This window comes from Perca flavescens, chromosome 24, assembly GCF_004354835.1.
Source record: "Perca flavescens isolate YP-PL-M2 chromosome 24, PFLA_1.0, whole genome shotgun sequence".
NCBI lineage: Eukaryota > Metazoa > Chordata > Actinopteri > Perciformes > Percidae > Perca > Perca flavescens.
In genome coordinates this window covers 5377315-5402334 of record NC_041354.1, presented here as the reverse complement: position 1 = coordinate 5402334, position 25020 = coordinate 5377315, and the positions used below count along the sequence as shown (strand labels likewise).

The 25020-nt window shown below is 40.1% G+C and overlaps 1 protein-coding gene across 2 annotated transcripts; it reads left to right on the top strand.

Moving 5' to 3' along the window:
- The first annotated feature begins 1924 nt into the window (after nt 1-1924).
- On the top strand, nt 1925-23898 carry LOC114550770 (multidrug resistance-associated protein 4). Of its 2 annotated transcripts, XM_028571614.1 has the most exons (32): nt 1925-2409; nt 3514-3624; nt 6049-6169; nt 6276-6500; nt 6633-6722; nt 7430-7593; nt 7714-7839; nt 9884-10133; nt 10288-10395; nt 10596-10685; nt 10823-11014; nt 11349-11443; nt 11739-11825; nt 12146-12242; nt 12637-12846; nt 13216-13353; nt 14171-14208; nt 14350-14465; nt 14598-14744; nt 14962-15041; nt 15158-15308; nt 15442-15561; nt 15778-15888; nt 16104-16204; nt 17289-17480; nt 18059-18214; nt 18470-18559; nt 18651-18823; nt 20664-20769; nt 21338-21472; nt 21551-21612; nt 23413-23500. In XM_028571614.1, the coding sequence occupies exons 1-31, from the start codon at nt 2336-2338 to the stop codon at nt 21575-21577; spliced, it is 3921 nt and encodes a 1306-aa protein (XP_028427415.1). In that variant the 5' UTR covers nt 1925-2335; the 3' UTR covers nt 21578-21612; nt 23413-23500. The 2 variants fall into 2 exon arrangements, with proteins under 2 accessions (XP_028427415.1, XP_028427414.1); XM_028571613.1 differs by lacking the exon at nt 21551-21612 and having other exon boundaries at nt 23413-23898.
- Nucleotides 23899-25020: the final 1122 nt, after the last annotated feature.

Genomic DNA, 25020 nt, shown 5'->3' with positions numbered 1-25020 from the left:
ATTTATATATAATATATTTAATAATATATTTTTATGTTTTATTTCTACTTTAATTCTCTCACAAATGCTGAAAGAGTCTATCTCATTTCCCACATGTAGATTTTGATTCTAACTTTGTGAGACATCCAGTCTGGAACAACATGACAGCACTGTTTGCCTGAACCGATAAAGGTACAAGGTCACCCTAAAACTGTCTCTAGTTTTCTCATGCCAGTTTAGCTGTAACTGGGGGGATGACAGTCATACAGGGAGGAGGAGGTGAGATGGCTCCAAGATGTCTCTTGTATTTCTTGATTGTCTTCATGTGTATCAGATTGCCTGTCAAAATTGTAGCGTCATACTAAGCCAAGTGCGTGTGTGCTGTCACTCTGAAGATGCATAAAAGCCTAGTGTTCTGTTCACTCATTTGAGAAACTGACTCCACACTGGGCTGCGGCCTTTTGTGAAATCATGTTGCTCCTATATTTGCAAATATATATATGATTTTAATAAAATACAAAAACCCAACTTGGTTTTAGTCTCAGTCTGTCTTATTTGTTTCACTTTACTAAATTCTGAAAACTCTTCCCCCTGCTGCAAAGGAAACTTCCACGACATAACCTTTTGGGTGGAACAATATTAAAACACTCTAATAAAATACAATACAAAATGTTAATGCAATGTCTAAACACTTTTGAAACTGGGCTTCACTGGCAACTCGTAAACGTGTGATTATGTAGCCCGAATGCTGTAGTCATTCTCTCTACATGAGATAAGAAGGGATGACAGCTATCCGAGCATTACCATTTTAAAATTGGCTCTTAGTTCCCTCTGTTGGTGGCTTTGGGAAACTGCAAATTTACCCTAAATAAAAAGGAGAACATATGCACGATGCTACATTCATCCGTTTTCAATAACATACATTCTGACCAGACAGAATTAAATCCTAACTGACATAATATGATCATAGCTATTTCCCCTATCTCCTGTAGGAGGTTCAGTCTCTTTTAAAACCATCTTTATAATGTTTTCACAGGACAAATTAATGTGAATAAAAAACTGTTAGTGAAACAACCCAGCGTCATCAAATATAAACTGGTTTTGCATAAAAGTTAGTTTAACATTCAAATACTTGACGCATTTAGGCCAACAAAATACATAATCTAAAATTATCTTTGGATCATAGTCCTGCCCATGCGTTTCCTTAGCTTTTCTGCAAGGAGAAACAGCAGCGTCTTTAAAAATCAATTGCATCATGATGCACTTTAACCTCTTCGCATTGGTTTCAGGAATGCTGAGCCATCATAGGTTTCAACATAGTCTTTAAGTATTAACGCTTCCTGTTCCTGTTATCCAGCCTTTATTTTAGGAAGGTATTAGCTTGAGTGATTACAGTACATTGTCGGGTCTCATCAGGAGGCAAAACAAAAGACTCAAATTCTTCACATTGTTGCCTCCGGGGGCCAAGCCCCATATCGTGCACATATCCTCGCGTATAAGCTTCTACACTGTAGAGACAGTATAGGCTGACAAAAGCACGTATCAAATATTTGTTTACCTTGGAAAGTGTCCTTAAGGAGCACGACCATTTCTCAGTATGGACTTAAATTTGGCCACATTACTATACTGTACTGAACATCGAGTATTCCAGGTGATGATCACTTTGTTTTGAACATGTTGTACAGAGCAGATGCCGCCTTCAAGTGCTGCTCGTAAACATTGCATTTTGAGTGGTGGCATACTGTCCTTGCAAACGCATTTGTGCCGATTGCTAACAATAATACTGATAAATGTCGCTACTACTAATACTACAACTACGATATTACTACTACTTCTAATAGTAATATAAGTAGCAATTTTAGTGTCATTAAATAATATAAAATAACATAAAATACAACGTTTTGAAGTAACGTTAACTCCCTCTTCCATGTCCAGGCACTTCAGTTGAGTCGGTGTTTACTAGTAAAGTAGTGTATCTGTGTTTAACGGCACTTGAAGACAGCTCGTCGCCGACTCGAGTAGCTGCAACAGCATTGGCCGAGCCTCGTGTTTAGCTTACATGACGTTAGATAACTATAGACCCATGGATGTATTGAGAGAACCGTAGACCAGGAATGGATTGGCCATCGGGAGTACCGGGAGATTTCCCGGTGGGCCGGTCTATTTGTGCGGGCTGAATGGGCCGCACAACTTTTTTGTTGTTGTTGCTAACTACACACGGTAGACTACATATGGTGAATTATTAATTATGTCAGGTGACATGAGTGAACTTCATGGGGCCAGGACAGTTGCGTGTTGAGTCTACATCGAGGCGGAGGAGTTTCTGGGCAGTTGCTGAACTGTTGCCCAAATAATCATGGATATAAAAAAAACCCACAACAGACATAATCCGCTTGTCACTGCCAGGTTTCTTTCACGGGTCTTTTTGTGGTAAGTGATTAACGTCACAGTATTTTAAAGTTAATCCCAACTTTTGTTTTAATTGTAACTGTTGAAATGTAACTAGAGTTGGGAAAATGTCTTCTATAGCCTTCTCAATTGGAGAATTGACTTTTCAAAAGCCAATTCGCAACCTGTTGCCACTCAAGCAGGCAGGAAAGATTGTGACCGATCCCTCTCAACCCTGGACACAAACTTTTTGAACCATTCTCCTTAGGCAGGAGGCTGCAGTCCATTAGGACCTAAAGTTCAAGCCACAAAAACAGTTTCTTTCAGTCTGCAGTTGGCCTCATTAACAAAGTCCCGGACCCCCACTGACATAGACTCTTAATAACCGTCTCCTAGTTACTACACTTTGCGTTAACCTACATCCTGGACTCTATACCTTTCAACTGCACATATCCTGAACTATTGCACATCCCTCAACATTTTAGCACATCCTGCACTAAACCATACAGCCTCTTTTTTCTTAATGTTAAAGTTATCTTGTACATATTTGTTTCTGTATTTATTTTTGTAACTATTATTTTCTTCTAGCTAAATGTTTATGTTTATGGATGCACCATCCACCAAGGCAGATTCAGTGTTACTTGGCAATAAATCCTTTTTTCACACCTTTACTCTTTTGAGCATAGCTCTTATTTTGTAATGAGGGTTGTGAGTCACATATATAGAAAAACATGTGATTCAGCGTGCGTAGTCTATTACCTTGATGTTCCACTTGCTCCGGTGCCACAGGAAATTCCGGTCGGATCCTGTAGCGGGGACAGGGGGACAAAGGAGTTCTTAAAGCGGTTGTTCTAAAGCATCCCACAGTGCAATCTAATCTAACTTGTCTGATTGACCGGTACACAATTCACGACAAAATGTCATTACATCAATAGCGTCATGTGTGTTGTGCTTTTTTTAAAAGCCAAATTGATTATTATTTGTAAAGCTAATCGGTTCTAACCCATGCATTAGAAAACACTTCCCAAGTAAGCAAACCTACTGTCAAAGGACAGAAGTAGCATCTGCTGTGACACAAACAAACATTGGTGTGAATCATATTATGTTTGAGTGACATAAATCATCCCTGCTTTCTGTCTGTTTCAGCTGGTTAACCCCATTGCTGCACCTTGGCAGCAAGCGGAGGCTGGAGGAGAGGGACATGTACAGTGTTCTCCCAGAGGATCAGTCTGAAATACTGGGAGAGGAATTATGCAGGTACTACATTACAGTGATACATTCTTAGATTGCACCTAAAAGTCTAATATGAGACCATTGGAAAGGTCTTAGTTAAGACACACACACCCCTGTTGTTGTACAGGTTGTTCTAAACCGTTTCAGTTGTGACAAGCACAGAAACATTTTACTACGTAAATAATGAGGTGTAAAATTCAGCTTTACACAAGCCCAACACTATTGGTACCATCAGTGCATCATGATATTGTGCAACCTCATTGCTCACACACAAACACAGTGGGCCCTATCTTGCACCCGGTGCAGCGTGGCGCAAAGCCCGACGCAAGTCTCTTTGCTATTTTAAAGTGCTAATGTTATGCTGTTTGGCTTTCCCTTTCCTTTATTGTGTTGTGTATCTTTTTTTGTGCATGTTATAGGTGTACAAAGTGAAAAAGCCCAAAGTCCACCCTAAACCGAATACACTGTTCACAAACCGCTCCAAACAGCTCTATCGTAGTCCAGCCTTTACTTCCGTGACTCCCAACAAAGATGGAACAGAAGTGAGATGCCTCACTCTGTAGCTAAAACAGAGAGCTCAACACAGGGTGAAAAGAGGAGCTGCAGCAATGGCCAGTACAACAAAAATGTTTTTTTTTTTTTTTTTTTATTTAACCACGTAAACCTTTTCTGATATAACCTCTAAATACAATTATGAACCTGAAAATGAGCATAATATGACCACTTTAAGACCGTCCAGCGCCCACGTCATTTAAATAACAAATGCACCTGCGCCCATCTTTGTGCCCATGGGCGTGCTGGTCTTAAGGGAGGTGTGTTCAGGTGAATTCTGGGTGTATTGCTATCTTGAGGCAGCGGGATGCGATCGCACCATTGACCAACAAAAACTGGCGTGTTACACCCAAAACACACCTATCAATTAATGAAGACACTAATGGTAAGTACAACCCTTTTGAACCATGCGCCCAGTGCACAGAGCCTTTTTTCCGCCGTCAAACTAGCAAAAGTGGAGCATTGAAATTTCCATGATTGTTGGTAAACATCAAATTTGACATCTGTTTGACTCCTGCATGGGGTATCTGACAACATAAGTGGTCACATTTGAAGATTTTGGCTTCAAAGCTGCAGTGGGTAGAAAAAAAAAAAGAACAGCCAGTAGGAACCCTCTCTCTCTGAAATCATAATAACTTTATTTATATAGCTCCTTTTTAAAAACAGAGTTTACAAAGTGCCTTGACAGACAAGCAAAAGAGGTCAATAAAATAACCGATAATAATATAGTAATGAGAAGACAAATAAGCATATAAATATATGCAATAAAATAGAATAAAGATCAATAGCAATAAAAGATAAACAGATCAAAAGCCTCAGTGAGCCTTATCTCCTCGGGCAGGTCGTTCCAAAGTCGAGGGACCCTGATGGCAAAAGCACTTTACATTTAAGCCTTGACTTTGGAACAGCCAGAAGGACCCTGCCTGAGAATCTAAGGCTGTGAACTGGCTCGCATGGAGTCAACATCTCTGCTATGTAGCTAGGAGCCAGACCCATACCGGCTTTAAAAGTGATCAGGAAAATCTTAAAATGAATTCTAAAATGAACAGGGAGCTAATAGTGAGAAGCCAGGATTGGGTTGATGTGATGTTGTCTGTTAAAATCAGTTAGAAGCCTAGCTGCTGCGTTCTGAACCAGTTGATGGCGAGAGAGTGACCTTTGGTTGATGACAGAAAGGAGGGAGTTACAGTAATCGGATCTGGAGAAGAGAAATACATGAATTACTTTTTCCAGTTCAGTGTGTGATATAGCATGGGTTTGATTCTGGAGATGGTTCTTAATTGAAGGAAACAGACCTGGACGACTTTTTTGATCCAACCCAAATACCACTCGCAAATTTTGAAATTACCTATGATTGGCCAAAGTCTCCCGTCATGGGCTAGATTTTCTAAAGCCTGAAAACAGTTTTCTGTTAGACCACTTGGAATTACAAAATGCTGAAAGCTTATGATAGAATTTTTGCCCATCCACACCAAAAACAAATTTCCTATGACAGCTTTAATGTTTACCTTGAATCTTATTAATTGTGCAAACATAGACATTACATATGCAATATAGTTTTGATCAAATAAGCAGGTACAAGGGTTTTAAAGGGGAATTTCACCCTAAGCTCTCTCACACTAAACCTATTTTTTATTTTATATAACATTGCCAAATAAGTTATTGTTTGAAAGCCCCTATGTTCCAGTGCAGAATGAATATGCTGCATGTGGTGGAATTCCCAGCTTATGAACTCGTGCTCTGTTAGTTAAGACGGTGGACTCTAGGTCTCATTCAGGTTAGTGTCCAACATAACAGCAGTAGGTCATAACCTTTCTCTGAGGCAGAGTAGTGGTTTAATTCTATGTACCTATAGATGGCGGGAGACGATACAGCTGTGTGTTTTCTTTGTTGCAGATTTTGGGACCATGAAGTTAGAAAGGCGACCAAGGAACTCCGTAAGCCAAAACTCACCAGAGTTCTTATTAAGTGCTATGGGAAGTCCTATGCAGTGGCTGGGTTTTTTACATTTTCACTGGTATGTTCTGGCTATTTGTTTTGTGGAAATGCTAAGCAAATGACTAATCCCTTTTATAAACACATCCAGTGTCAGTAATGCATGTTTGTCACTCATTGTCATAAAGGAGACAATTAAAGTGATCCTGCCACTTCTTCTGGGGAAAGTTATCCTGTACTTTGAGAATTATGACCCAGATGACCAGAGGAGTCTTAGCGTGGTGTATGGTTACGCTGCTGCGATGTCCCTCTCTACCTTTGGACTGACTATCCTCCAACACCTTTACTACTACCACGTCCAAAAAACAGGCATGAAGATTAGAGTGGCCGTGTGTCACATGATATACAGGAAGGTCAGTGATTATTCAGCAGATTTTGTAGATTTGCAGCCTAGATGAAGATTTTTCCGACTTTTGTCACTCCTAGAAATATGCTGTGAACTTTTAGAGTAATACTCACCAGACAGGTAAAATGTCTCTTGTCAGGCTCTTCGTCTCAGCAGTGAATCCATGGGTCAAACAACCACAGGACAAATTGTGAACCTCCTTTCAAATGATGTCAACCGTTTTGATGAGGTAAGGTAACATTTCATCATATCAGTATAGTCAATTAAAACACAATTTGGAGTCATATACATATTCCACCAGACAGGCAACAGAAGCCCGGTTTTTACTCCCCAGGGCAAGTACTACTATCTTAAAACGTACCGTGATATATATAGATCAATGAAAACATGGAATTCTTTACCATTGTTTTTGACTAAATTATCAAAGAGATCAATATTTAAAGATGAAATTAAAAAAAATCTTGGAGTTTCATATTTGTAGACTGCCAGGCATTTGGGGAATCTTTGTTTATCTTTTCATATAGAATAATGTATGCTTTAAATGTGTTGAGTGATGTTGACTGTAATGTTACATGTATGTTTTAGATATTGAGTAATGTTTCATGTATGTTCATAAATGTATGGAGTTATGTGGACTGTAATGTTTAATATATATTTTTAAATGTGGACCCCAGGAAGAGTAGCTGTGCTTAAGGGCACAGCTAATGGGGATCCTATAATATAATAAACTAAACTAAACACAATTTTGTGCTTAAACACCAGCACAAAAAAAAAAATCAAAAAACTGTAAAGGCTGTTAAAAACAAAACAAAGTGTGATAGAATGATTGGAGCACATACTTCCTTGTTATGTGAACCATATCATCAAATGAAAACAGTCAAAAATGAAATACATGACTGTTAGAACTGTGCTCATAATTAGCAATTGTCTCTATAGATTACAATCAATCTGCACTACCTGTGGGTGGGACCTCTTCAAGCAATGGTGATCATCACTTTCCTTTGGTACGAAATCGGACCCTCATGTCTGGCTGGTGTGGCATTCATTGCTCTCTTGATGCCTTTACAGACCTGGTTTGGAAAGCTCTTTGGCATTTTCAGGTAGGGAACAAGATAACTGAAGAAGTACAAAGTTGTCACCAATAATAATAGTAGTAATGTAGTATTTTCCTAACATTATGAAACATAGGGTCATTTTTTAATTTGTGTAATTTTTTGCAGGAGCAAGACAGCAGTCCTTACTGACAATAGAATCCGCATAATGAACGAAGTGGTTTCTGGCATCAGGATCATCAAGATGTATGCCTGGGAGAGACCCTTCTCAGCTCTGGTTACTGAAGTCAGAAAGTAAGGATAAAAATAATATATATTTTTTTAAAGAATAGACAAACTTTGTTAGTGTTTTTGCAAGGTTAAAAGGAGCATTTTAGGACATTCATTTTTACTAGGACCGGACAGGGACTAGGACAGGGGCCCACATGTTTCAACATTTAGTTTAGTTTTGCACTGTAAAATACATATGAATCTGTTAAAAAGACATTTTATTTTAACTTGCCAAACACAATTTATACATGTAATAGTACAATAGTAGTATTTATATAAGAATGAATAGTTGGTACCTATACAGTAGAAACATTTTACTTGACTGAAGTCATGCTGTATTTTTCTGTGATTGGACATGCATCAACAACATAAAATTAGAATTTGAAGACCTAATCAAACCAAATTGGATGACCAATAGAATGAGTGCATTGTTAGATAAATTATGAGAACACATCTTATGTCAGGCTACTGCTCTTATAGAAGTGGTCAAGTAGTAGTAGCCTGGATGAGCAAGTGTGATGGGTTCTACGCTGGAAAATGGGATGGAAAAGAGTAGATATTTATCATCGATAGCCCGTTTTGGACAACATGCTTGACTTGAAGCTGTGAAGCCCCTAAGCCTGCACACAGCTCAACATTTTAGTTTGTTCGCTTAGTTTTATTCACAGTTTATTAATACTGAACGTGTCGCTTTTGAATTCTTATCAAAAACTGCCCATCCACTATCTTTATTTAGTTTGTGATTGATTTTTTTAATACCCTTTTTGTTACACACATTTGTCAGTTGTGTCTAAACAGAGAGCGACAGAGACTATCAACGCATGCAGACACACACACACACACACACACACACACACACACACACACAAGCACACACAGATTAGCTTCTCTTCGTTAATGATCATCCTTTATCCTGTTTGCCCCTATCTAATACATCATACCCAATAGTTAACACACAACAGATGTTTTTCCGACAAAACATCCATATTTACACATAAACTCCTTTCTTAAACAATTTGGTAATCCTGGATCTCAAGTAATTTGTCACCTGTAATGGTAAGTGTATATACATTTTTTCAGTTTTATACAGTAGGAGGCAAAGGGCTTTATCTTTATCTAGAAAACAAATCAAAGGGAAAAGATTCATAGCTTAATGGATATGTAACTTCCATGCTACTATGTTTTGTAATACATCCATTTTAACACTATTTCTCAAATAATTTTCCAGCAGTATGATACAGTTTGTGGTAACTTAAAAAGCAACAAAACATCCACCAAAATCTGCAGGAGCTATCAATATTTATATATCTAAAATATGTAGGGTCAAATAGCTATCAGTTTGTGACCTAGTCTAAATACTATGGGGGAGACCTACCTATCTACCTACCTGTGATAAAGTATGAAAAGGTGGCAATACAGCTCAAATTCCTATTCAGGTCACATAATACTGTGTTACACACATCTGTTTCAACAGCTTATAGTAAGCACTTAAGTTATAACTAGCCAAACAAGTTTCGCAAGCATTTGGCTGGTGTTTAACTGGATGCTCCGTGTGCGTTCAGTGTTTTCTTAACAAACCTAGTTATGCAAGCCTATGAACAGCCGGTTATATCACTGAGCAGAAGCAGCGCTCCTAGATCCCGGTACCCGCTGTTCATTTTTGGACTGCCCGCTCCCAGCCAGAGCGACCAGCGAGATTTGTGTTGGGTCCCACGGGACCTGCGGGATTCCAATCCCAATGCCGTCCTCTACTGCAAGCCAATTTAGTAAAATCACCAGTTTAAAACTTGCTATAGTTACTGAGAACTTAGACAGGACTTATTGCACACTCTTAAGAATGGATTAAGGAATAGCTGGTACAACCAAATCTAGATGTGTTATCATTAACATTCTGCATGCTAGAAAGGCTGAACAGGCTTGCAGTTTAAAGTATAACTGACTTGTCATAACACTGGCTTAATGGCCATAATTTGTCATCTTGGTGTGGTGCACTACTGCAGAGTTAAAACCTTCAGGAACTTTTAGTCACCGAGCTCACTCTTCTCCCTGTGCTGTCTTTTGTTCACAGGAAAGAAATCAGTCAGATATTGAAGAGCTCCTACCTACGAGGACTCAACATGGCCTCTTTCTTTGCCAGCAGCAAAATCATTGTCTTTGTTACCTTCACTGTCTACGTTCTCCTGGGCAACACCATCACTTCAAGTAGTGTGTTTGTCACAGTTTCCCTCTATGGTACAATCAAGCTCACGGTCACCCTGTTCTTCCCACTGGCCATCGAGAAGTTGTCAGAGACTGTGGTCAGCATTCGCAGGATTGAGGTCATTCTGTTTTCTTTAACTTAATTTAACTTGTAACAGTTCAAAATGTTCACAATGCTAATAGGTTAGGCATTAATAGTTGATAGCACTGTAGATAGTAAACACAAACTGCAAACTCTGTGAAAAGGCTGAGTGTTGATTAACCTCCTTCCAGGATTTTCTTCTGCTGGAAGAAATTGAGAGAAGAAACTCTTGGCTTCCTCTGGAAGAAGGGAAGGAAAACGCCTTGGAGATTGAGAATGTGACCTGCTACTGGGATAAGGTAGTTAAAGTGATATTTCACAGTGGTGTAATGTCATTTTACAGAATATGAGTGTGTTAACATAATGTGTATTAAATATATTGTAAGTGTAAAACATAGTGTAAGAGCCATAAAGGGGTTTGGGGTTTTACACAATGTGATCAAATGCCAAATCTGGTATGAAATAGAAGCATTGCTACATGTTTTTTGTTTCCCGCCAGAGTTTGGATGCTCCATCGCTGCAGAACATCTCTATCACAGTGAAGGCACACCAACTTGTGACTGTAATTGGCCCAGTGGGAGCTGGAAAGGTCAGTACACCTGTGTAAACCAGTTTAGCTTCTGGTTTATGACGGCCTACACCAACAAAGAAATAAGTGTTGACTTTATTCACTGTGTGTGACTTTCTAGCCAGCTCACATATCTATAAAACCTATGTTTCCACCAGTCATCTCTGCTGAGCGCCATACTGGGAGAGCTGCCGCGCGACACAGGGATGCTGAAAGTCAAAGGTCGGCTGAGCTATGCTAGCCAGCAGCCCTGGGTATTCCCTGGAACCATTCGCAGTAACATCCTGTTTGGACAAGAGCTCAACCCCAAGAAGTACGAGACAGTCCTTAGAGCCTGCGCTCTAAAGAGGGTGAGATATAACACTACTTGGCACACCCCCAGCTAGTCAAATATGAAGGTCCTCAGCTCTTTGGCAACAGTTGCTGTAAAACCAGAAATATTGTCTTTTTTATGACACACATTCTTCTTCTGTGAGGCTAGCCTCAGGCTGACTTTAGGAGTGGCGCTACAGACCAGGAAGCTAACTTCTTTGTAACTCCACACCTCCACAAACTCTTCCGTCCCAACTGACACTTACTTAAGTGACATTACTAAGAACAAAATAACATTTTAAATATAGTTAAAATTTGTCTAATGCACATTATGTTGTGCTTGTAGTAAACCTCCATTGTCTTTGAATGCAGGACCTGGAGCTGCTTCCAGATGGAGACCTGACAATGATCGGGGACAGAGGAGCCACACTCAGCGGGGGACAGAAAGCTCGTGTCAACCTGGCCAGGTCAGAGGACACTGACAACTATGATCTTGTGTTACGCAGAAAGCACACTACCTAGAAATTAATTTGGTTTCATCTGTTTGGCGGTTTGGCTGAATTTCAAGGCACCACAGTAGCAAGTAGCACAATGTTAGAAGAAAACCATTAATATACTAAAATGCTCTACTGACTGTTGTTACATTTGTTCTACTTTACGTAAAACTTGTGTGTGTGTGTGTGTGTGTGTGTGTGTGTGTGTGTGTGTGTGTGTGTGTGTGTGTGTGTGTGTGTGTGTGTGTGTGTGTGTGTGTGTGTGTAGGGCTGTGTATCAGGACGCAGACATCTACCTCCTAGATGACCCTTTAAGTGCTGTGGATGCTGAGGTTGGGAAACATCTTTTTGAACAGTGAGTGACTGTAATTTGTCCAAATTGTTGATGTGTCCAAAATCCATTTCTCATGCTATTTATATCCTGTATGTACTCCATACTAATCAATCACCATAGTACAATGTTTTAGCAGTAAGTATACAAAACATTAGCATCCTTAACCATGCTAAACTAACAGGAAATTATACATTGCATTGTTTAGAGTTGAATTTATACTCGGGTAACTGGTTTTCAAAACAAAAGCACCTCTCCTTGCATAAAGTGCACAGTTACAGTTACACACTATCGCTTTACTTTTACTTTAATTAGTTCTGTCTTTCCCATGTTTTTATGATCAGGTGTATCTGTGGCCTGCTGAAGAACAAGTCTTGTATCCTGGTCACCCACCAGCTGCAGCATCTGAAGGCAGCCAACCATATTGTGGTCCTAAAGGAGGTTGGTGCCCCTGGAGATGAACATATTTCAATGGAGCTTTCTGCTGCTTCTTAAACTTAAGACATTTCCCATAGACCCAGTTACAAAGACAATGTGAGGACAAATATGTTGGAAGTTATATTCATCTGCATGACTGTTGAAATTGTAGATGGTTGAAGAGTGACCAACTCTGAAATCTTCAGCCCTTTTTATTGTGGATGAACAGCACCCTCTTCCTGTGGCACAAAGTTCCGCACAGATTTCCAGCTCAATCAAACCTCGGGGCTCAGAATTGGCTAGCTAAATCCAGTCTGCTCACCTTTTAGTTTGTATTTTTTTAGTTTCTTCCTCCAGACATTTTAGACAGGGATTTATACCCTTGACGGAAGTATTTTTCCCTCTTTGTGTCTCCCAGGGTCATATCATGTTCCAGGGTACCTTCAATGAGTTGCAGTGCTCCGGCCTCGACATCATTTCCCTGCAGAAAAGCGATGAGCAGCAGGAACGATGGTCTCGATCAGGCGACCCAGACAAACTCTCGTTACATAGCCAGAGGACGAATAACTCGCACAGTTCACACAGCAGCCTCCTTCCACCAGAGATTAACCGGACTGACCAGCTTCCGGTAGGTACATTTAAAAAAAAAAAAAAAAAGAAATCTGATCTTCCTGTAAGATGTTTCAATTAGAGAGCATGTGTTTGGTTAATTAGTTTTAAGCATTCTATACATTTTCCATTTCATTTCTTTATTTTATTAATTGTAAATATTTTTCCTGATAACAAATTTTGTTTATAATATTGTCTTTAACATGGTGGATTTGCCACACACTACATCCCTGATCCATTTATATACCACAACTTGAGTTAAAGCAGCACACCAGAGTTAAAAAGGCCTGTATTTGTAGTATATCAGTACAGGGCTGATACACAACATTGTATAACTGATGTTTTAGCCTGAAGTCTGAAGATGGATCAGTAATGACTTGTTTTGCAGGTTGAAACAGTTCATCCCATGGCAGAGGAGACTCGAGCTGATGGAAATGTTAGCAGCCGCATTTATCTCAAGTACTTCACTGCAGGCTGTAACCCTCTGGTACTTTTGGTTATAGTACTGGTCAGTGTTATAGCTGAGGTAAGCCATGGCTTAAAGGCCTCTAATATTTAGTTCTTTAATATGGACTTTAAAGAAAGAGATCTGGCCACTCTTCCATATTGAAAGTGACGTAATAGGTAAGAGTCACTCAATATATTAGCTTGTACAGTGTAATAGTTTCTTTTTCGTGTTACTAGCATTTGAACATATGTCAGAGTGCTACACAGTGCACAGTACATGTTGTCATTATAAGATTAAGTGATTAAGTCTAATCAAATTTTCAAGATCAGAATCACTTGTTTTGTTTTAGAAACTGGAAAATACTGATGCTTTTTTTACATTCTGATATGACAAGTATTTTGGATGATAACCTCTCGACCACAGTATTTGTTATTGAGGAATAAAATACACTTAGTGCCAAAATGCATTGAAAGCAATTATTGACACTCCTCATTTGACCGTTTGGTGCATGTTCAGGCTTTTAAAACAATAAGTGTACTTCAAAACACGAGCATCGGACGCTTTCAGTTTGTTTGGGTCTTTTTAATATGAAAGTATTTATTACAGTATTGGCACCATGAAGCCGACTCCACACACAAATACAGAATGGTGTTTATCAAAGTCAAAAAGACAACGTCTATGGCTCTTCTTAGCTACTGTATCTTGTCTTCTCGAAATGCCAAAATCCAGTGAGAGACAGTTATCAACACGCGTGATTGCAATTCCCTGTTATTGAGCAGTGATTCATCAATCAACATACATTCCACTAATTTTCTACCACAGCTGCAGCAACAATAATTTTAACTAAAAAGCTCATTAAATATGTTGGTCAATTGAACTTTGTTGCTATTTATAGGTTGCATATATTCTGCAGGACTGGTGGCTGGTATACTGGTGAGTGTTTTTTCCAATGGGAAATAATTGTGCTGTAGCTGCTTACTTTTCCATGCTGTTTGTTTTGCTGTTACTTGAATGAGTAATATTTAATCTTTTGCTGTGTGCCTGGTCTGATGTTTTTATCTTGTCAACTGACAGGGCAAGAGAGGAGTTTTTTAACCGCACAGCCAGTGCTGTTAGCATTGAAACTGGCTTCAATGCTACTCACTCAGATCAAGAGTTGACTCTCCCATTTTACCTTTCCATTTATTCAGGTAAGATGTTCCTCACCACAAATGTTGTTGACTGATGGTTCTAAAGGCCAGCATGTGAAGTAGATAAATAAAGTAATCACCTGTTATAAAACCAGCATTAAAAAGGTATGATCCTGTTGTTTTTGCTTTTAGGTTTGACAGCAGCTGCTGTGGTCTTTGGCTATGCCAGGAGTTTAGTGATCTTTCATGGGCTGGTGAGATCAGCTCAGGCTCTGCACAACAGCATGTTCAGCGCTGTCCTCTGCACACATGTTCGCTTCTTTGACGTCAACCCCATAGGTGAGCCCTACTCAGAATTTACTTTCACTTTAGACTTAAGAGTCACTAACACTTAAAAATAATGGCTTCAAACCAGATTGCTCATTGTTATATGAAATACATCTAGATCTAGAACTCGAGGAGTGCAGGTTTTACTTCCAATTAGTGCACAGGAGGACCTCCTGGTAAAAAGTAGCAGTTGTGTTTCTTACTGACTTTAATTTTTCCTGCTTTGTAGGAAGAATTCTCAATAGATTTTCCAAAGACATCAGCCAGATGGACTCCATGTTACCCATTACTTTTGTGGACTTCTACCAAGTGAGAAATGATGACCATGTGATTGAGACCACTGTACTGAATTTGTATTTGTTCTGTAACCTTTCTTGTTAACTTTCCCAGCATTCCTTATTGTGTGTTGCTTGTTGTTTTTCTAGTTATTTTTACAGAATGTCGGCGTTGTTGCGGTGGCGGCCTCAGTCATCCCTCTCATCCTCATCCCTGTCATTCCTCTTCTTATTGTCTTCTTGTACTTGAGACGTTTCTACCTCCGCACATCGCGAGATGTCAAACGCCTTGAATCTACAAGTATGTTCATGGTCATGAGATTGGTTTAAGCAGTGGGCTTTTTAAATAAAGAAGGCAAAGAAAATTAATGCCAATGAATGACTTTTGCTGTTAAAAATATATAATTACTCCCTCTTTGTTGTCTTTCCCACAGCTCGGAGTCCAGTGTTCTCCCACCTGTCTTCGTCTCTTCAGGGCCTGTGGACGATCCGAGCCCTCAGAGCCGAGGAGAGGTTACAGAAAGCCTATGATGCACATCAGGACCTGCACTCAGGTACTACTTTACCGTACTTAATATTGCTATTTTCATGTAAAACATTTTGACTTTCCAAGCTCCAAGCTTCAGCTGCTATTGACAAAGTAAATTATGATTATTCCTCACAGTCAGTCCCCACTGTCTGCTAGCATTGTAACAGTGCAGTGTGTCTGTGTTGAATAAGTTATCTGGAAGGTTTTTGCTGAAATAAATGTTCTGTCTCTCTGGTTTCAGAGGCGTGGTTTTTGTTCCTGATGACCTCCCGCTGGTTTGCACTTAACCTCGACAGCATTTGCTCCATATTTGTCACCATCACAACATTTGGCTGCATCCTACTCCGAGATGGTGAGGACTGTCAACCGTAACACCAAGTTTTACAAATTAGTCTTTTAGTAAAACTCCTTTCATAATCTCAGTTGTCTTTCCCAATGTAATGAATCATACTAAACCAGTCAGGAACATCTTCATGGGTTTTTGATCATTCTTAGAGGTTTTGTGTTTAGTAATTTGATCAAGCTCTTCTATAAGAAAACAAACCTTATCAACTTTTTGTTTATAAGGGCTCAAGGCTGGAGAGGTGGGCCTGGTGCTGACCTATGCTGTGACACTGGTAGGAAACTTCCAGTGGACAGTGAGGCAAAGTGCTGAGGTGGAGAACATGGTAAGAACTTAATGACTTGTTTAGCAATTATTTAGTGTCTTTAGTTTTTTCATTAGATGATATTACCTGCTGTGATGTGCTGATTGGTGATCAGGCTCAGTCTTTAACAACTAACAGACTAAAGACCTCACAGATTCAAGTCTACTCTCTTGGTGTTTAGACCAAGGAGAGCAGGATTAAGGGAAGCAGCACAATATAAACTCAGCAAAAAAACAACGCCCTCTTTATCAGGACCACATATTTTAAAGATACTTTTGTAAAAATCTAAATAACTTTAGAGATGTTTTCCATGCTTGTTCAATGAACCAGAAACAATTAATGAACATGCACCTGTTGAACAGTCAAAAAGACAATAACAGCTTAAGGGCGGTAGGAAATTAAGGTCACAGTTAAAAGAAAATTAGGAAAGTAAAGAGACCTTTCTACTGACTGAAAAACACCAAAAGAAAGACGCCCAGGGTCCCTGCTAATCTGCGTGAACGGGCCTTAGGCATGGTGCAAAGAGGTATGAGGACAGCAGATGTGGCCAGGGCAATACATTGCAATGTCCCCACTGTGAGACGCCTAAGACAGCGCTACAGAGAGACAGGAAGCACAGCTGATCGTCCTTGCAGTGGCAGACCACGTATAACAACACCTGCATAGGATCGGTACATCCGAATGTCACACCTGCGGGAACAGGTACCGGATGGCAACAACAACCGCAAGAACTGGCCTGTCTGGTGCAGTCCGTGAGGAGGAGATGTACTGCAGTACTTAATGCAGTTGGTGGTCACACCAAATACTGAGGGCTACTTTTGATTTTGACCCCCTCTTTGTTCAGGGACTCATTATTCCATTTCTGTTAGTCCCATGTCTGTGAAAATTGTTCAGTTTATGTCTTAGTTGTTAAATCTTTTAATGTTCATGCAAATATTTGCACGTTAAGTTTGCTTAAAATATAAAAGCAGTTGAAAGTAACAGGATTTTTCTTTTTTTGTTGAGTATACAAACAACAAACAGTTGACTCAAATGATAGAAACAGACTGAAGGTGTGAGAACACAAGGAAGCATAATTAGCTAATTGGAAAGACTCTCTCTTCAGATGACGTCAGTGGAGAGAGTGGTGGAGTACACTGAACTGGAGAGCGAGGCACCCTGGACAACCCAAAAGCGCCCGCCTCCCAATTGGCCCAACAAAGGCCTTGTGAACTTTAACCGGGTGAACTTCTCCTACAGCAATGATGGACCGCCAGTCCTAAAAGACATCAGCGCCACCTTCCAACCCAATGAGAAGGTAATACATCTTGGTTTTGCCTACAGCCACAGTCTGCAGACAATGATCAGTTAGAAGCCCCTTTCACACAGCGTGGTCGAGGCGGTACTGCTGCGCCTTTTAAACTCCCTCACCGGCTGTGTGAAAGTTACATAGATGGGATGGGGGCACAGAGTTGTTATGCCTTCAAGCTGGCAGCGTAGGGAGTCACAGAGCCGTAATGGCGCCAAACCGACGTCTATGTGAAAGGGAGAGCCAACATGGCGGGACTACATGCAATATGACATGCAAGTCGACCCACAGTGAAAAAGCAGCGTTCAGAGTAGCTAAAATTATTAATAACCTACAATAACATTGCATGCAAGACTCAACCTTCTCTTCCACTCACTCTTTCCATCACCCACACACGCTGGCGCTGCGGCCGTGTCTGTCCTTCTCTCTACTCACAATTGTGCTACCATAATGCATAAAGTTGGCTCTTTGTGGGTCAAGTTTGCGCCGTGGATTGCTTGGTTCTATGTGAATAAACAAAACCAGCATAACAGCAGACATTCTCGGTTTGAAAGGGGCTATAGTCTTTCTTCTCTCCTCTCTGTCAGGTTGGTATTGTGGGTAGAACAGGTGCTGGGAAAAGCTCTCTGGTCTCAGCTCTCTTCCGCCTGGCCGAGCCTCAGGGGAAGATCTACATCGATGGTGTTCTGACCTCTGACATTGGCCTCCACGACCTGCGCCAGAAGATCTCCATCATTCCTCAGGTAAACTCCTCTAATGGCATCACGTAATGTAATCTAAAAAGTTTCTAAACTTGGAAATTCAATAAATAAAATGAAAACACTTCTGCTTTCCATCGCCATTTCATTGTTCTAAGGGAATCTTTTTTTTAACCATTTAACCTTTCGTTTTGAGTTGCTGAATTTAAAGATTTAGATATAAATGTGATGTTTTCCAACTTTGGAATGAAAGCTTGTGGTTGTGCTGAATCTAACTGTTTCTTTCTGACCTGACCTTAGGACCCAGTGCTGTTTACTGACACAGTTAGGAAGAACTTGGACCCTTTCAACCAGCACACTGATGAAGACCTGTGGAAGGCTCTGGAGGAGGCTAGTATCCAATCAGCACACTTCAAAAGTTGAGTTTCTAGCTCATGTTGTCACATGAGTCAGGCAAAAACTCACTCCGTGTTCCCTGCAGGTGCAGCTGAAGTCTGTGGTGAAGAACCTGCCGGGGAAGTTGGAGACGCTTCTGGCCGAGTCGGGCTCCAACTTCAGCGTTGGCCAGAGGCAGCTGGTGTGTCTGGCCAGAGCCATCCTCAGGAAGAACCGCATCCTCGTCATCGACGAGGCCACAGCCAACGTGGACACCAGGTACTGCTGACACAAAAATACTACACACAAGATATACATGCATCTCAGTTGAGAGGGGTATTGCACAAAACAGAGGCAGAGGCACCTAAGTTTCCATGGAGAGTTATTCTATGCAGTTAGCCTGCTCCTGACCAGGCCAACAGCCAATTAATCCTGGTGCCTTTTTGTTCACTCAGCAGTGGTTGTACCTTATTATTATTATTAGTCTGTATTAAAATAACACAGGTACATATTGCTGTTCAGTTAAGCACTGTAATTTTGTTAACATTGTGACCATTATTTTTATTATTATTCATGTGACATTGTTACGGTTATATTGCTGTATGAAGACTGCTGTTCATATTGTTGTTAGAAGTTTGATGAATATAGTATGGCAGTTGTTAAGATAATTAGAAAAAGCTGATACAGTTGCAAATGTGTTTTAAATGAAGTCAGTGATGAAGGGCTATAAGATATAAAGTGCTATACACGTGTTAGTGGTTCTAACAATGGCAGACTGGTCCGACACCAATAATCATTTTAGTTGATTTATTTCTTTTTGTATTTAACAATAAAGGATCATGCATTTTATTTGTTATTCTTAGCACACAATGTGTGTTCTCTCAAGTAAACTGCGACTATAATTTGGGAGGATTATACAATCATAAAACCCTATCCTAATTGTACAATCCTCACTAATTATAGTTTAAGTTCACTGGACCAGTATCTATATAGTCGAGGCTACTGTACATACATGAAACAACAGGGAGAGGACACCCCAATGGTTTTTGAACATATATTTTGCTTGGGGGAAATAACTGATTAATATACTGTGTGTACAGTCATGTTTACAGTGTGCACGGAATTTATAACTTAATTATCTTTATAGTTTCTAGAGTCCAATTTCTTCAGTGTCTTTCTTTTCTATGTCTGTATACTGGCCAACGAGGAAGCAAAGCATATATGTAAAGAAGCAAAAATATAAAAAAAATAAATTAAAAAAAAACACGAAATACTGCTCTTAACTCAAGGAGTCAATTATATACTTTGCCTAAAAAGCAAGCAGTGGAAATTTGTTACTTATGTAATTTGTATTTTAGCCCATGAGACACAGTTTTTTGGCATATATATATATATATATTTTCTAGCATTGTTGATTAGTGGTTGTAATTGATCTCCATGGTAAATTTCCTGAGTAACATTATCTTATGCTAACTTTAGCAGCACTATGGGGATCTCTACTGTGGTAGCAGTACAACTGTTCATTTGTGCAAATAATTAGCCTAACTAGCCTCCTTGAATGGTATGATTTTGACGGTTTCAATTCAGAGCAGTGGTCAGTACAGTACATGTATGATTTTGGGGCTACTTAAGCATTCAGTCGGTCTGCGATCGCCTGTCACGCTTTCCCTCGCTGTTTTATTACAGCGGCCGTGTTTCTTTTTTTACAAATAATGTGTTTCACGTTATCATACTTCCACAAGAAGCTGCTGCTCACTCTGTAAAGTATGCACAACGGGCATTCTCCATTTAAGCATCAGTAAATCTGTGATCGACTTCGCGGTCTGTTATAGAAAGCTGTGAACGCTCATCTATCCAAATTACTTCAGCCTGGCTCAACCTTGTCGCTCCTCCTCAGCCTGGTCTTTGTGAAACACACCTAGCCAGGCTACACAGATTAGACTAGGTCAGGTCTCGCTTTATCAGTTACGCTGGATTTATAAATTCTACTTTTGTGCAATAGCCCCCAGAGATTCAGTAGGTTTTCAAGCTTAAAGAGTTTTGGTAAACATACTTCTCCCAATTTATCTATTGGATGATTGCTTAGTTGTTTTTGTTTTTTATTTCCTTGTCTCTGCAGGACAGATGAACTGATCCAGAAAACTGTACGTGACAAGTTCAGAGAATGCACAGTGCTCACTATCGCTCATCGCCTCAACACCATCATAGACAGCGACAGAATACTGGTGAGTCCTCTCTTCTGCTTCAGTGTAATATACTTCTAATGCACATATAAAGATAAGCATTGTTGTAGCTCCCTCCAGTTAACAGACACAGACACAAGGCGTTCTTGTCTACGGGCATTTATTAGTTGAATTACGTCATCATCGATGCCATCAAACATGCCGTGAGAACTAAATAAAAACATAGAAATCACATAAGTTACAGAAATAAGAATATTCTCACAGAGAATAGCACATGAATAATAAACAACACAACGTTAGATTGACTGTTAATAAAACGCCACACAGTTATGCCTTTACATTGATAATTACACATTAAAAGAACTATGCATAACTCATTGGCCGCGTTAACTCCAGGGGAGTGAAAACACAGGTTACAAGGCAACTTCTCTCTCGTGTCTCTCGTTGAACTTACAAATACAATGACATTACCAATTAATTTAACGAACCGCAGTTGGATCGGCATGTGCTGCATGCGCCGATGCTGGTGTACCGTCACTCAATGCCATTGAGACAGATACGAACAGATTTGGTGATTAATGGTTGTTGTGGGCCTTTATCCTGCTTTAAGGTTCTGGACAATGGAGCCATCCAGGAGTTAGACCGTCCCTTCACTCTGCTACAAAACAAAAAGAGTGCTCTCTACAAGATGGTGCAACAGACGGGCCAGGCCGAGGCAGCAGCCCTGCTGGAGTCAGCCAGACAGGTGAGATGAAAAGGCCATTTAAACTTATATTTTTTTTAACTTGTTTTTACTAAAGGGATATGTTTTTACACATTCAAGGGCAACAAAGAAGTCTTGACAGCCTGAGGCCAGCAGTGCCTGCTGTATAAGAGACTCCAGATGTAAGTAGTCAGAGAGCACTGGTGGCCTTCCATCACACTCAAACAAGAAGACTGCATATCATTAAATGAAAACCAATTTATTTAACCCAAATTAAATATAACTATAAAATAGGATGAAACACGTATTCCAGTAGTATCAGTAGTGTAGTGAGTGCATGCATACAGAGGGAAAACAGAACCCAAAGACAAACCCTACTTGGCCTACTCAGCTCTAGCCCTTAAGTAGGAAGAGAAGTGCAATGAGGAAGAGTGGACTCAGGTGTGGCTCATCTTTCTGCCACACCTCTGACACATGGACTGCCTCTTAAACTGCTCACAGGAAAAGAAAAAGGAAAAAAAATGGGTGGCAGGGTCATCACACCCCCCACCATAAGAAAGGAGACCCAACAGGTACACCCGTCAACAACAAAAATGACACAATCTAATAAGAGTTTACAAGACTTTAAAAAACCTATCAGCAGCTAAAATGCCCACATGTAGCTGAAAAGAATTGATCTTACTACCTTAGTCCTTTAAATACTCATCAGGCCCTCTGCAACCTTGGGACCTGAAGGAGCATTTTAAGAGAGGGCAAGGAGACACAAAAAGTACAACTATAAGCAACAATAATATTTTTCCATTAGCACTGAAAAAATGTAAGGGGATTAAGAGCTGTGCGCTCTACAGGTAGAGTTCCAGACCCAACATACATTCTTTTGTACGAGCCCAGGCGCTTTCTCGAGTCTTGTTGCAAAGTAGAGTCAGAGCTTCCCTGAGCTCACAGAGCTGTCTCAAAGATAACCAAGTTACCATCTGCTGTTACTGCATTTTTGTTTGCTATGCTAGGACGGCTTCTGCTTTTGTAAACCTGAAGAAATGTTTTTTTTTCCAAAGTTAGATTCACTTAAGATAAAACTTTTTCACATTTTAAAATGCGTCTAAAGAAGGTAAAACTCGCCTGTTTAGCTGCCTCTAGTAGAGCTGCTGCCTCCTGCTTGCCGGACTGTTGCACCATTTTATAAAAGATGACATCTGGATCTTGAAGCAGGGTATAAGGCTCATCATAGGCAGGAATTTTTGTCTATAGGTGTGTCTATAGGTTCTAGACCTAGAGACACAAATACTTTTCAGCAATTATAAAAAAATCAGTTTGTGTGCTTCCAGTCTTTATGCTAAACTAAGTGACTCGTGGCTCTAGCTCCATATTTAATGTAGGGTCATGAGAGGTATCAATCTGGAGAAGCTATTGCTTTTCTGCCTGTATTCATTTCTGTTGTTCTACTGCAACAATGGAATTTCTCCACTAGGGATAAACTAAGGTCTATCCTAATCGTAATACTTGTGTGTTTTCTGCACATGCTTCTCAAAACGGTGTCTATAGGAAAGTAATATTATGCAGCAGTTGCAAACATCTTGAGTGTAAACTCCATGCTTTAAAAAATGTAAAAAGTATTCTGTTGCTGTCTATGATGGTGTTGAGACGATGAGCGATGGTGAGGACGGTGCATTCTCTGAACTTGTCCCGTATGGTTTTCTGGATCAGTTCATCGGTCCTGCAGAGACACGGCACATACATTAAATATAGGGATGCATTTTTTGACTATGCTATAGTAGGACTTTTAAAAACATTTTTCAACGTACTATTCTATCAGTTTTTTTCCCAACATGCTTTTTTTCAACATACTATATATACTATGGCTTTTTATCCCTTTTTTGACATCTTATACTATGACTTTTTTGAAACACCAGACATGAAACCAAGAGCTTTTTTTCCTGATCTGAACAAGTCACACAGCCATTGTTTTGTTCTTCTGTATTCAGGCAGAGGTGGATGCAGGAGCCGTCCTCGTGCAGGAGGCAGTGCCCGTGCTGGGCAGCAACACAGAGGAGAGTCTGTCGGACTGAATCAGAGAGGCAGAGCACCGAGCCTTCCCCGCCGCTCTAGAGGCTCGGAGGCTCGGAGAGGACGGACACATCATGTGGAAGTCCAATTCCCAGAGATAGAGAACACACATCCAGCTTGGCTCAACTGCTAGCCATTAACAACGGCTTAATTCTATTACTTAATACTTTTATAATACAAAAGAGACACAAACAAGGCAAACACTAAGGTCAATATGTTCAAATCTTTTCAGATTGTCATGTCAGTTGAGTTTTTAAATGGACTGTAAATTAACCTCTAAAAAGCTCTGGTGGTCCTATTTGTTATTCAGTCTAGATGGAGTGTGTTAGTATAATGAATTTTTGAATGTCTGTGTAGCTGAATCTGTTATTTCAATATTAAACCACCCTGGATGAATGCAAGGACTCAATGTGTGGCATTTGTTTTATTTACTTTACTTTTACCAGTACATCAGAAGCACCTTAGTCCTTTCAACCAATTTCTTGCAAAGAAAAGTGTCTTTGTTCTGCAGAGCTTTAATAAGAAATTTCTTCACAATAGATGTCTGAGGATTCTGCAGTAAACATTGTCCTTGCAGACAATATTGTCCAGTCAGTAAAAAAAAATTATATCCTGAAAACATTTCTTCTCATCAATTCCTGTAATCCTTTCAGCAGATTTATCAGTGACAGTTCCATGTTTGTTAGCTCCCATCGAAATGCAGGACTGACAGCCTCATTTCCAGCTGTGGTCGACGAGCATGACGGATAATCTCTATTTGTAATCCAGAATGTTTCCTGCACTGAAAATCATTTCCGAGTCATCAGTGAACTCACCTGGATCCTTATCTGCTATAGTAATGAGGTAGAATAACCCTTTGCTGGAGAGCAGCTGTGCTACCACAGACAGAAACCTGTCGGTCACCTCTCGCACTCAGACCAGGCTGCCTCTACACCTGTGCTGCCCACCTGGGAGAAAAATATGGGTCATAGCTGGATTCAAACCAAGAATCTTTGGAACCACATACCATTGACTCTGCCACTACACCACAGTAAAGATGCTCAATGAGCTTTAGTTTGTTGTTATGAATGCAGCAGTAGGTGTTCAAGAGGATGAATACAAAATAATTAAAAATAAATGGGTCATAGATGGATTCAAACCAACAACCTTTGCAACCATGTTTACAATTACATTGAAGGAACAATTTATTGAATATTTGACAGAAGAATATTCATGAGGAATCACTCAACAAGGTAAACAATATTGGAATGTCCAATATCAGTCATGTCTAATACTCCACTCAGTTTAATAGAACGCTAGTTAGAAAACACACAGGTCAGCAAGAGGAAAGATGCAGCAGGAGGAGGATGGAGCCATGTAAAGGGGGGGCCTGTCCTGGACTCCTACAAGCCCCGGCATCCTAACCAAGACTCATCCAGCCCCCCTTTTTTTTATTGACGAAGACGTAGATGAAGTGAAGAAACTCCTCAGTTGTGGTCCGGAAACTGTGCACTCGCCTGGGGAGAAACAAGAGAAGAACGACAGTG